This window comes from Myxine glutinosa, chromosome 1 (genome assembly GCF_964187855.1).
Source record: "Myxine glutinosa chromosome 1, kmMyxGlut1.1, whole genome shotgun sequence".
Lineage (NCBI taxonomy): Eukaryota > Metazoa > Chordata > Myxini > Myxiniformes > Myxinidae > Myxine > Myxine glutinosa.
This window is the reverse complement of record NC_136261.1, coordinates 347468188-347480561: the sequence shown is the minus strand read 5'-3', so window position 1 is coordinate 347480561 and position 12374 is coordinate 347468188. Positions and strand designations below refer to the sequence as shown.

The 12374-nt window shown below is 49.4% G+C and overlaps 1 protein-coding gene across 1 annotated transcript in view; it reads right to left on the bottom strand.

The window, feature by feature from the left end:
* Nucleotides 1–246: 246 nt before the first annotated feature.
* The window catches only part of LOC137418084 (disintegrin and metalloproteinase domain-containing protein 12-like), a 108561-nt gene continuing 96433 nt past the window's right edge, over nucleotides 247–12374 (bottom strand). The window contains exons 21-22 of the mRNA XM_078769882.1: nucleotides 9337–9408; nucleotides 247–469 (exon numbers count right to left, since the gene is read on the bottom strand). Of these exons, the coding sequence (XP_078626008.1) occupies nucleotides 380–469; nucleotides 9337–9408 (162 nt within the window). The 3' untranslated portion in view covers nucleotides 247–379. The remainder of the gene's footprint in view (nucleotides 470–9336; nucleotides 9409–12374) is intronic.

Here is a 12374-nt window from a genome sequence, read left to right as displayed (position 1 = left end):
ATTGCCTCTCTTTCGTCTAATTGCTGAAAATTATGTTTCAAAAGACAATTTGAATCACAGATGTTGCGCTAGCACCGGCAGGTTAAAAGTGCCCGGCGAGCAGAACCGGGTCACTGTAAACAAACACACAGCACATACGCAAAAGGCCTCATTTAGCATCCATACATCATTTTGCAAGTCGCGTGTTGGCGCTGAAAAGGCTAAAATTAATTGCAAAGGAGGATAGATTAGTCTTCTTGCAGTTATGTCTTTTTACTATATAAATAAAACAAATACATTTTAAAAAATCCTAATATATACAAATAAACCAATCAAGTTGTCAGGAATAAGATACATAACTTTGTGGAATCCCACATTGACCTGAGGAAGAGTGCAGGGGTTAATTGGAAAATGTCTGGGTATGGTTCTTTGAAGTTCCGTTGGGCTTCTTGGGAAGAGGTTTCATCGGGGGTGGTGGTCGAGCTGGGGGCTTGTTGGTAATGGGGAAGACAGTGAGAGGAAATGAGATTTGAAGTACATTGTACATAGTACATTGTACAAACAACATTGTACTCGAGGCAACAAACATCAATATATTTACTTCCAAATATTCACAGTAATTGTACAGTGCATTCAGAAAGTATTCAGACCCCTTCACTTTTTTCACATTTTGTTACGTTGCAGCCTTATGCTGAAATCGTTTAAATTCATTTTTTCCCTCATCAATCTACACTTGATACCCCATAATGACAAAGAGAAAACAGGACTTTAGAAAGTTTTGCAAATTTATTAAAAAGAAAAAACTGAAATATTACCTTCCGCACACCCAATTTTAATTGTTTCCGTGTTCCACTTTAATTCCCTTGGAGTTGAGTCCATCTGTAAGTTTGCTGCCCTCTGTTGATTAGTCGTTCCATGAGCCTAGACTTTTGTATTCCAAAAAAATTAATTTTTAATCACAATTTGTCAGATAGAGCTCCTCAGTGGAGGATTTTCACTTTGGGGTTGCTTAGTAAACTCTTTTCTTCCAGATTCCCAGATATTTTCATTTTTTTTTGTTCAAGTAAAACTAGTCAAACTATAAATGGAAGAGGGCACAGAAAGGAGGCATCAACAAGAGACGTTCACAGGGTTTCAATAGTGGCACTACCACACCTGCTACTCACTTGCTAAGCCCATCAATAGGTAAGGCTGGTAGCTTTATAAGTAGAGCATCTGCTTTATAGGTGAGCCAGCCTGAGTTCAAATCCCAGTCCAGAGATATATTATTGTATCCTTTCGGAGTGTTTTTAGCTCACCTGAAACAAAGTTCAGGGGAGCTTATACGATGGCGCGTTGTCAATCTGTAAACACTTGAAACTTCGTCTCCGAAACCGCTGAACGGATTGTGACCAAATTTGTCACAAACGATATTTCTTGTGTTGTGACTAAGGTTTGTTTACGGCATTAAAAAAAATCGGGGTCAAAGGGCGTTTACCGGGGTCAAGGTGGATCCAGGTTTGATCCCCCAAAATAGGTATTTGCTTTCGTCTCAGAAACGACACACACAATGTCGATGAAACTTCACCACAACCTTCACCACCCGTGCTGTACCAAAGTTTGTTCACGGCATTAAAAAAAGTCTGGCCCTTTGGGGGTTTACTGGGGGGTTGCCCCCAAAATAGGTATTTGCTTTCTTCTCAGAAACTACATACACAATTTCGATAAAACTTCACCACAACCTTCATCATCCATGAAGTACCAATGTCTGTTCAAGGCATTAGAAAAATTGGGGCCTTAGGAGGTATATGGGGTTGGGGTTGGGGGTGGGGGGCTGCCCCCCAAAATAAATAGGTATTTTTTTGTTTAAAGTCTTATGATTATGTTAGTATGATTCTACATGCATTGTCTAGCAACTTCTAGCAACCATTGAAGTAGCAGTCTTCTAGCAACCATTGAAATTGGTTTAAAACACCTTTAGTCAGTGCAGTATACTGTTTATTCTACCAGGTGAGTGCCAGGGGTATTGCCCCTATGCTTAATGCTTGGAATGGTCTTCCCAGAAAGGCTTTGGCAGTGGAGGGGGTGGATAAGCTTAAATTGGATTTAGATAGGTACCTGGATGCATTGGAGATAGAGGGGGATGAGGACATTGGCTTGTGTGCATGGTATGTAGGTAGCTTGTGTGTGGATGGGTGACGATGCTTGAGTTGGTGCAGTGTAGCCATGATGGGCCGAATGGCCTCCTGCACCAAAGTTCCATGTTCCTTGTATATGAATCCTTTTAAGAATACAACTTGATTTCCTGAAAGCACTCCATGCCATCTTTGCTCTTCTGTTTATTTCGGACATCCGGTTTCAGTTGCCAATATCGATTCACCCAAATGTTTTTTTTCTAAATTGAAGTATATTTTTCTCAATTTTATGACATTTTATGTTTTTCTGCTTTATGCACTTCCTAAATTTGCATAATTCCTTTGGATATCGTGGTTATATAATGATGCTGGTGTGGCGTACACGAAAGCCCACTGGCGTGGTGACATCATTCCGCACACCAAGTGGGCGGCGGCCACGCCCGAGGGGTAGGCGTGGCCTCAGGATATACACCGGGCGCGCAGCCCGGAGCGCGCCAGTGCTACAGTGACCTCTTTGGAATAAAGAACTATAAACTTACCGCGTTGTCCGCTTCCTCCTTGGTAGCAAGTCTCGCGCGTAGCACCGCGTGCTTCATTGGTGACCTCCGACATTCGAGTCAGCCGTCGCTGACTACCCGAAACCGCCGCAACAATGGCTACCAACGCGGTCTCCATCAAACTCCCCGAATTCTGGGAGTCACAAGCCAAAGTTTGGTTCCTGCAGGCGGAAGCCCAGTTCCGACTTCGAGGCATCACGGTGGACGAGACCATGTACTGCCACGTGGTCGCCGCCCTCAGGCCCGGCACGGCCACCCGCGTCGTATCGGTCCTAAGGGATCCACCTGCCGACGGCAAGTACAAGGCGGTCAAGCGTCTCCTCCTCGCCACGTTCAGCCCTACGGTGGACGCACGGGCCGATCGCCTCTTGGACCTCCCCGAGATCGGGGACACGCGACCATCGGTCCGTATGGACCATATGCTGGCGCTCATGGGCGACGAAACCCCGAACGCTCTATTCCGGGCGTTGTTTCGACGCCAGCTGCCAGCACGAATCCGCCTCGCTTTGGCTGGTTCCGCGTCAACGGAACCCCGTGCACTCGCTGCTGAGGCCGACAAATACTACGCGGCTTTGGACACGCAGGCGAGTCTTGGCGCGGTTGCCGCTCCCGAGGCTCCCGAGGCTTTCCCCGATGCACCGCACCTCGTGTCCGCCGTCACGCCCCGCCCACCACCACCGCCGCCGCCGCGAAGAAAACCGCGGCCTCCGACACCGCAGCTGCCCGCCTGGTGTTTCTTCCATGCCAAGTTCGGCCACGAGGCTCGGCAGTGTCGCCCGCCGTGCTCATTCGGCAGGTCGGGAAACGGGCGAGCCGGCGCTCGGTGGCAACGGTGAGCGTCGGCAATTCAAACAGCCTTCTGTACATAACGGACACCTTGTCCGGGCGCCATTACCTGTGCGACACGGGGGCGCAGGTGAGTGTCATTCCTGCCGGTACATCCGACAAGCACACCGCGGGCCGAGGTCCCGCGCTGCTTGCGGCCAATGGTACGTCTATACGCACGTATGGAAAACGCTGTCTCTCCCTGCGGTTCGGAGGTCAGGTTTTCCGTTGGTCGTTCGTTACGGCCGACGTGCCCATGGCACTGCTTGGCGCGGACTTCTTATGTGCTAATGGATTACTGGTTGATGTAAAGCGCAGAAGGCTTGTCCAGGCTGAGACGTTCAGCTCGCTCGCGTGTGCGCTGCCCGCCTCGTTGAGCAGCTCACAGAGCGGCTCACTGAGCTGCTCGCCGAGCGGCTTGCTGAGCGGGTCCGTTCCGGCCAGGTTCATCTGTACGCTTCCGGCAGCGGACGAATTCGCCCGCCTCCTCGCGGGTTTCCCGGCCCTCACGCGGCCCACCTTCTCGGCGGGGACTGTCAAGCACGGGGTGGAACACCACATCCCCACCGCCAGGCCACTGGTCTACGCCCGGGCACGCCGCCTCGAGCCGACGAAGCTCGCCGTAGCTAAAGCGGCGTTCGCTATGCTGGAGCGGCTCGGCATCGTGCGGCGCTCCGAGAGCGCGTGGGCGTCCCCGCTCCACATCGTGCCCAAGCCCCGTGGGGGATGGCGACCGTGCGGGGACTACCGGCACCTCAACGACGCCACCACCCCCGACCGCTACCCCGTCCCCCACATCCAGGACTTCTCCGCCCGGTTGGCGGGGATGTCCTTCTTTTCAAAGGTGGACCTCGTACGCGGCTACCATCAGGTCCCTGTCAGGCCGGAGGACATCCCGAAGACGGCTGTCATCACGCCGTTCGGGCTTTTCGAATTTCTTCGGATGCCCTTTGGTTTGAAAAATGCGGCTCAGGCGTTCCAGCGCCTCATGGACAGCGTCTTGCGCGGCTTGGATTTTTTGTACGTCTACCTGGACGACATCCTCGTCGACAGTGCGTCCTGCGAAGAGCACCTTCGTCACCTCCGCACGCTCTTCGAACGTCTGGGCCAGCACGGCCTGATCGTGAACCCCGCCAAGTGCCGGTTCGGTGTCGCTGAAATCGACTTTTTGGGGCACCGCGTCACCAGGCATGGGGCCGTCCCCCTACCAGCCAAGGTGGAGGCGGTGAAGGGGTTTCCGTGCCCCCGCACGATCAAGGGGCTCCAGGAGTTCCTGGGCATGGTAAACTTTTACCATCAGTTCCTGCCCCGCATCGCCCAGCTCCTGCGCCCCTTACACGAGGCCCTTCGAGGGAAGCCGGGCAAAGGTGACGTTACCTGGAACGAGCAGAAGGATGCGGCGTTCTCGGGCGCGAAGCTCGCCTTGGCCAACGCCACCATGCTCGCGCACCCGGCGCCCAATGCACCGATCGCCCTCACCACCGACGCCTCGGGCTACGCGGTGGGCGCGGTGCACGAGCAATGGGTGCATGGTGCTTGGCAACCGCTGGCGTTCTTCAGCCGGCAGCTTCGCCCGCCCGAACGCCGGTACAGTACCTTCGACTGCGAGTTGCTTGGGCTTCACCTGGCGGTCAGGCACTTCCGCAATCTGCTCGAGGGCCGTGCGTTCACGGCCTTCGTCGACCACAAGCCGCTGGTTTTCACGATGGGCAAGGTCGCCGAGCCGTGGTCGGCCCGGCAACAGCATCACCTCGCGGCAGTGTCCGAGTACACGACGGACATCTGACACATCGCGGGAAAGGACAACCCGGTGGCCGACTGCCTTTCCCGGGCCGTCGCCCACGCAGTCCACCTTGGCATCGACTATGCCCGGATGGCGGCGGACCAGGTCGCCGACCCCGGGGTCCAGGCCTTGCGGACCGCCGTCACGGGCCTCCACGTCACCGAGGTGCCCTTCGACGGTGCGGGCACAGCCCTCGTTTGTGACGTCTCCCTTGGGCGGCCTCGCCCCATTGTGCCCGCAGGCTGGCAGCGCCAGGTTTTTGACGCCATCCACGGCCTGTCCCACCCGGGCACGAAGGCCTCCCAGAGGTTGGTTGCCGACAAGTTTGTCTGGCATGGCCTCTGGAAGGCCGTCCACGGCTGGACCAGGACGTGCCTCGCATGCCAGCGCGCGAAGGTGCACCGGCACACCCAGGCCCCCTTGGCCCCGTTTACGGTGCCGGAACGTCGGTTCGACCACGTGCACGTGGACCTAGTGGGACCTCTGCCCCCCTCGCGGGGTTTCACCCATGTCCTTACCATGGTGGACCGCACCACCCGGTGGCCGGAGGCCGTGCCTTTGGCGGCGACGACGGCGGCAGACGTCGCACAGGCATTTATCGCCACCTGGGTCGCCCGGTTCGGCGCCCCCTCGGACATCTCATCCAACCGCGGCCCCCAGTTCACCTCGGAGCTCTGGGCCGTGGTCGAGCAGGGGCTCGGGGTCCAGCTGCACCGAACCACGGCCTACCACCCCCAGGCCAACGGCCTGTGCGAGCGGTTCCACCGCTCGTTGAAGGCCGCGCTCCGGGCCACCCTCCGCGACGGTGGCTGGGTCGACAGGCTCCCCTGGGTCCTGCTGGGCCTCCGGACGGCGCCCAAGGAGGACCTGCGCGCATCCGCGGCGGAGTTGGTCTTTGGACAACCGCTGCGGGTGCCGGGCGAGTTCCTCCCCGACCCCACGGCACCTTGGTCCGTGGCGCAGGAGCGTTCTGCGCTGCAGGAGACCGCCAGGAGGTTCGCCCCAGTGCCGACGGCGCACCATGGGCACCCTCCTACACACTTCGCCCCGGAGCTTCGCACCGCGGAGTACGTCTTTGTCCGGCACGACGCCCACCGGACACCACAGCGGCCCCCGTACGACGGGCCTTTCCGCGTGCTGGAGACCGGGGTGAAACATTTCACCCTGGACATCGGCGGCACTCCTGACCGGGTCTCCATAGACCGCCTCAAGCCGGCCCACCTCGACGTGGACCACCCACCGCCGGTGGCTCTGCCCCCGCGTCGGGGCCGCCCCCCTGCGGGCGGATGCCCGGCACCGCCCAGCACCACAGGCACGCCGCCCCCCGGTCCGGCACCCATCCCGGGTACAGCCGGGGGCATCCCAACTTGCATTCCTGCACTCCGGACGCCGCCGGTCGCCAGAGGGCGCTTCGGCCGGGTCATCCGTTTGCCCCGCAAGCTGGCCCTCCAGGTGCGCGGGAATTCTGGGGGGGCGCGGTGGCATACACGAAAGCCCACTGGCGTGGTGACATCATTCCGCACACCAAGTGGGTGGCGGCCACGCCCGAGGGGTAGGCGTGGCCTCAGGATATACACTGGGCGCGCAGCCCGGAGCGCGCCAGTGCTACAGTGACCTCTTTGGAATAAAGAACTATAAACTTACCGCGTTGTCCGCTTCCTCCTTGGTAGCAAGTCTCGCGCGTAGCACCGCATGCTTCACTGGTTTAAAAATACATCTCCTTTCATTTACTTTACTCGTTGCTCATTTTATTCCATTCTTTTCATTTTGTTTACCTACTAATGCTAGTCTCTTCTAATGCCGTCAAACTCAACACCTGCATACTCCACACGTCTCTAACAAGGAAGAAAAGAAACTTTTGTGCATGCTCTTCTCTTCCTTTTCCCCCTATTTTGTAATACCTCTCCTCTCGAACCTCCATCCTGTCTTCTATCACCCAATTCTTTGTTGTGTTGTCTTTTCCTCTCACCTCTTCCAATATTTATATTGTCCCGGCTCCCGGCTCAATAGCAGAGCCATACTCGCACCTCCCAACTTGCTCATGCAGTCTTCCGCCAACTCTAGTCAACCAGCTTGTGCTCACACCTGGATGATATATGCTCGACTCCACAGTACACATTGCTGATCTGGGTTTATAGAAATGTGATCGATCCAGCTAATCGCCTAAAAAAACTCGTCGGTGTTTTCCTGTGTGCGAAACCACCGATATACAGTCATGTGAAAAAGTAAGTACACCCCATGTAAAGTTTTGACTTTTTCAACATATTTCAACATACAGCTATTTGATCTTCATTTCAACAATATTGATAGATAAAGGTGATATAATATAACAAATATCATGAAACATTTACATTTTGTAGTCCATTGTATAATTTAAATAAACATAAATGCAAATTTCGCATGTGGAAAAAGTAAGCACACCCTTGGCTCTAATACGTGGTATTGCCCCCTTTGGCAGAAACAACCTCAAGTAGGCGTTTCTTATAACTGTCCACCAGTCTCTGACATCGACTGGCAGAAATTTTTCCCACTCCTCCATGCAGAATTCTTTCAGCTGTGCAATGATTGAGGGGTTTCTTGCATGCACAGCTCGTTTCAAATCCCCCCACACCATCTCGATGGGATTTAGATCCGGGCTTTGACTTGGCCATTCCAGAATCCTCCATTTCTTTCTTTTCAACCATTCCTTGGTGGAGTTACTGGTATGTTTAGGGTCATTGTCATGTTGCAAGGTCCAGGTTCAGCTGAACTTCAACTTTCCGACAGATGGCCTCACATTATCTTCAAGCACCCTCTGGTACAATGAAGAATTAATAGTGGATTATATGATGGTGAGCTGCCCAGGCCCTGATGCAGCAAAGCTGCCCCAAACCATAATATTTCTACCACCATGCTTTACAGTTGGTATCAGGCTCTTGTGATCAAATGCTGTCTTTGGTTTTCGCCAAACATGTCTTCTGGTACTGTGGCCAAATAGCTCTACCTTTGACTCATCTGTCCAGAGCACATTGTTCCAGAAGTGCTGGTCTTTGCCTCAGTGTTCATTGGCAAATTTTAGTCTTGCCCTGATGTTCTTTCTGGACAGCAAAGGTTTCCTCCTGGCACACCTCCCATGTAGATCAAATTTGTGCAGCCTCTTTCTAATGGCAGACTCGTGCACTTTGACATCAACAGTGGCAAGAGCTACCTGTAGGTCCCGTGATGACATTCTGGGGTTCTTAAAGACTTCTTTCAGCATCTTGCGGCCTGCTCTCGGGCTGAACTTGCTGGGGCGGCCTGGCCTGAACAAGTTGGCAGTTGTTTGAAATCTTCTCCACTTGAAGATGATCTTCCGGACAGTCGAATGATTGATTTTAAATTGTTTGGAGACCTTTTTAAATCCCTTCCCAGACTCGTAGGCATCTATAACCTTCTTTCTGAAGGCCTCAGAGAGCTCTTTTGATCTAGGCATGGTGACGCCGCACACTTCAACAACAAAGAGCAAACCAAACTAAATGTCGGAGGTTTAAATAAGACAGGCTCCTCCAAGATCCTCTCTAACGATGTTCTAATCATTTGCACCTGAGCTGGTGCACCTGATTCTAATTTTAGGTATTTGAAGTTGTGATAAATGTTAGGGTGTACTTACTTTTTCCACATGCGAAATTTGCATTTATGTTTATTTAAATTATACAATGGACTACAAAATGTAAATGTTTCATGATATTTGTTATATTATATCACCTTTATCTATCAATATTGTTGAAATGAAGATCAAATAGCTGTATGTTGAAATACGTTGAAAAAGTCAAAACTTTATATGGGGTGTACTTACTTTTTCACGTGACTGTATTTTCATGGTCAGCCATTGGAAGAGGTTCAATGTCTTGAAACTTTTGGCCTCACCATCAACTGTGACCTTTCATGGGCCAACCACATAGCAAAGCTGACCTCCAAAGTCAGCTACAGACTGTGCATGTTCCATCGATCCTTGGAAAATCAGATATATCAGTCTAAAAGGCCTTGGCCTGTAGCTCAAGCATTAGATTAAAATAACTGACAATGCAGGCCTTTGGCAATTTTTGGATAACTTGAATACCTGGGAGTTGGCCTTAGGTGGAGGTGGAGGTATTGGAGGAGGGTAAGTTGGTCTAGTGCTCGTTTGCATCGCCTGAGGACAAAAAGAGACAGACAAAGTGAGATTGATACTTACGCAAAAGAAGATAGATAAAGGGAAGTTTTACTTCCAAAATTTAAATTCACATTTCATTCAGCATCCAAGTGATGCCAGTCAGCTCTGGTAAGCGGAATTCTTCATACAACTCCCAAGATACAGTGTTTCTCTGTGATGAGGTGTCTACTTTTGAGTCCAAGAAATGTTGAGTCCAAGTTTGCTTTCTTTCTTGATGTCTCGACTCAGTAAGAGGTGAGAAGAGACATCAAGCATGATATCAAGAATGTCTCAACTCAAGAATGCCTACAACGTGAGTACATCTATAAAGTACATACTATTTGAACATGAGTGAGTATGTGCTATTTGAACGTGAGTACATCTATAAAGTACATACTATCACAATGTGAGTATGTCCATTAAGTATGTACTATTAGAACACTTATTGCTGTGAAGACGCTCTTGTGACATATACGTGGAAAATCACTTTTGACCCAGATATTACGGCTCCATCAATTTTAGTCAATTATTTAGCTTCAGCAAGGATTTCACTCCATTTCAGATTTGCCTTCTACATCCACCAATAGGGTGGTTAAACAGCTATTATCATCATACTAAAATACGCCATTTGTGTCTGTCTGATGAATTTTTGACGCCAATACATTCTGTCGTTACTTATCCAATCTCAACCAAACTTGACAGGATGACAAAAGGTTACATAATGAAGGTTGTAGCGCATTCATTTGCCCCCCTCCCCAAGGGGGTTTTCTCCCCCCCCCCCCCCCCCCCGAGTGAGTTTGCCCGTCATTGCCGTCAATGGGGTTGCACGTTGAGGTGCATATAAATGTTAAATTAGCTTTATCGTGGCGTATTTCCAAAGAAGATTTATCGTGGCGTTTTTCCAAAGACGCTTTTTATAACAAAGTTAATGTTAATCGCATACTGTTAATGTTATTACAAAACAATATTAATACTAATAATTTCCCACTTCCCCAAGGCGTTTTTCCTGCATTGATAACGTGTATAAATAGCTTATAGTTATAATGGCGTTTCTGTGGGAGCAACGGCTTCTTCAGGAAGTAAAAATATTATACACCACAAACACGTACGCTTAGCTTTTTAAACAGTCGCTAATGCTCTTTATAACAATAAATGAAGAAATTTGGAGGAATCCCGACATCCGTTAAGTAAGGTTTACTTACAGAACTGAGCGAAGATCTACTGTACTCTATATAACCCACATATATTGGGTTAACAACATGGCCCTTTCTGCCGCTACCGTGGCATTTTTCGTAGCGAACTTTTGAAACTCGCTCCTGCTGTTTGATACGAAACTGAAAGGAAGAAGCTCGGGTTGTGCTCTTTTACCAAGTAGCTAGCTAGCGCTTGCCAGGCCAGCCGTTCCTTAACGGTTTTGAATGGAGTGCTTGCTCAAATGCTTAAACCACTTGGTGATCTCTTCACAAGAAACTTGGTAAATGAACACACACCCCAATGTTCTTGAGACCCGCCCATAGATCGACTGTAATCTATATACCCCAAAGAGGAATGACCCTTCCTGCCCCTCCCAAAGTCTGCGGGTGTACTAGTTTAACTAAATGCAAGTAAAGCATAGAGACGTCCTATTTAGAGTTTACTCGTATCGTTCACAGATAGTTATTGTTTGTTTTGCACTTATTCACAACTCGCAAAAGTATCCGTCCCCAATGATGGGGAAAACAAGCAAATGTACGTGTCCCCAGTGACAGAAACAGTTTAAGTTAATCTATCAATTTAATTTATTTCACATACGGTACTTTAAAAGGGTTAATTGTGTAGCACGCTTGATTTCACTCAGAGCCAAAGCTCTGAGTTCGGTACATATACCACCCACTGCGAAATGGTGGTGCAACATTGGGCGGTGGAGGTTGGATTTGTCTAAAAAGAGGGCAAAATATAGCTATTTTAATAGTGTTTTACTCCATGAAGATCTGTATTTATGGTCATTTGAAAGATTACTGGAAAGGACGATAAAGTGACTGACTATATTGCATCAAGAAAAGTGAAATGAAAATGTAAAAAAACAATCAGCAGCTTTCCAAAACGCAGTGCGAGGAGCGGTTCTCAGAACGAGAGACACAGGATTATGTGTCTCTCGTTCTGAGATATTTAGACTAAGATATTTAGATAGGCTAAGATATTTAGACATGGTATTTAGATATTGATATTTAGATATTTAGATATTTAGATAGGCTAAGATATTTAGACATGGTATTTTTTATTTTTACTTTTCCATTTTGCCAGCAAATAATTAGGCAACGATTAAATGTTGGCATCAATATCTTGATGAGGCTATTTTTCAGATCATTCTAATATACAGTAATTGCAGAAATCACAAATAATGAAATTAGTGCCCCAATTTTTCCAGAGGGCTGTGGATATAAAAAGAAACATTTTTTTTTAATGTTGAAGGCTCCAGGCCTATATAGTCCTCATTGTGGCCAGGCCTTAAATAAAAAAAATAAAAGTGTATGATGAAAAGTGTATGATGTTTGTTTGCGAGAAAGAGAGGTTGAAGCTAGCCCGATAGCTATAGTTTGAGTGAGACAGAAAGTACGACCAGAAATCCTGACATGGAGAGTGTAAGATGATTCCGGGCACCACATTAACGCTCCAAAGTCTAAACGGTAGTACTACCCTGAATGGTTGCTGTCTACAACCGACTACCTAAAGTCTACAACCTACTATATACCATATGCTGTGGCTGCAGATACTTCCTTTGGTGTAAATTATGTTTTTAAAGATTTCCAGAGAGACATTACACCAATAACTAAGAAGGTATTCATTTAAGTACACCAAAGACATAAAGCCATAGCCTCTAGATTTATCTAGTACTAGCAGGGGTACCGGACGTTGCCCAGTGCTATTCTAATCCTGTTTGCCTTTTAAAGAAATCAAAGTTTGGTTTTTTTTTCAATTTTTTTTTT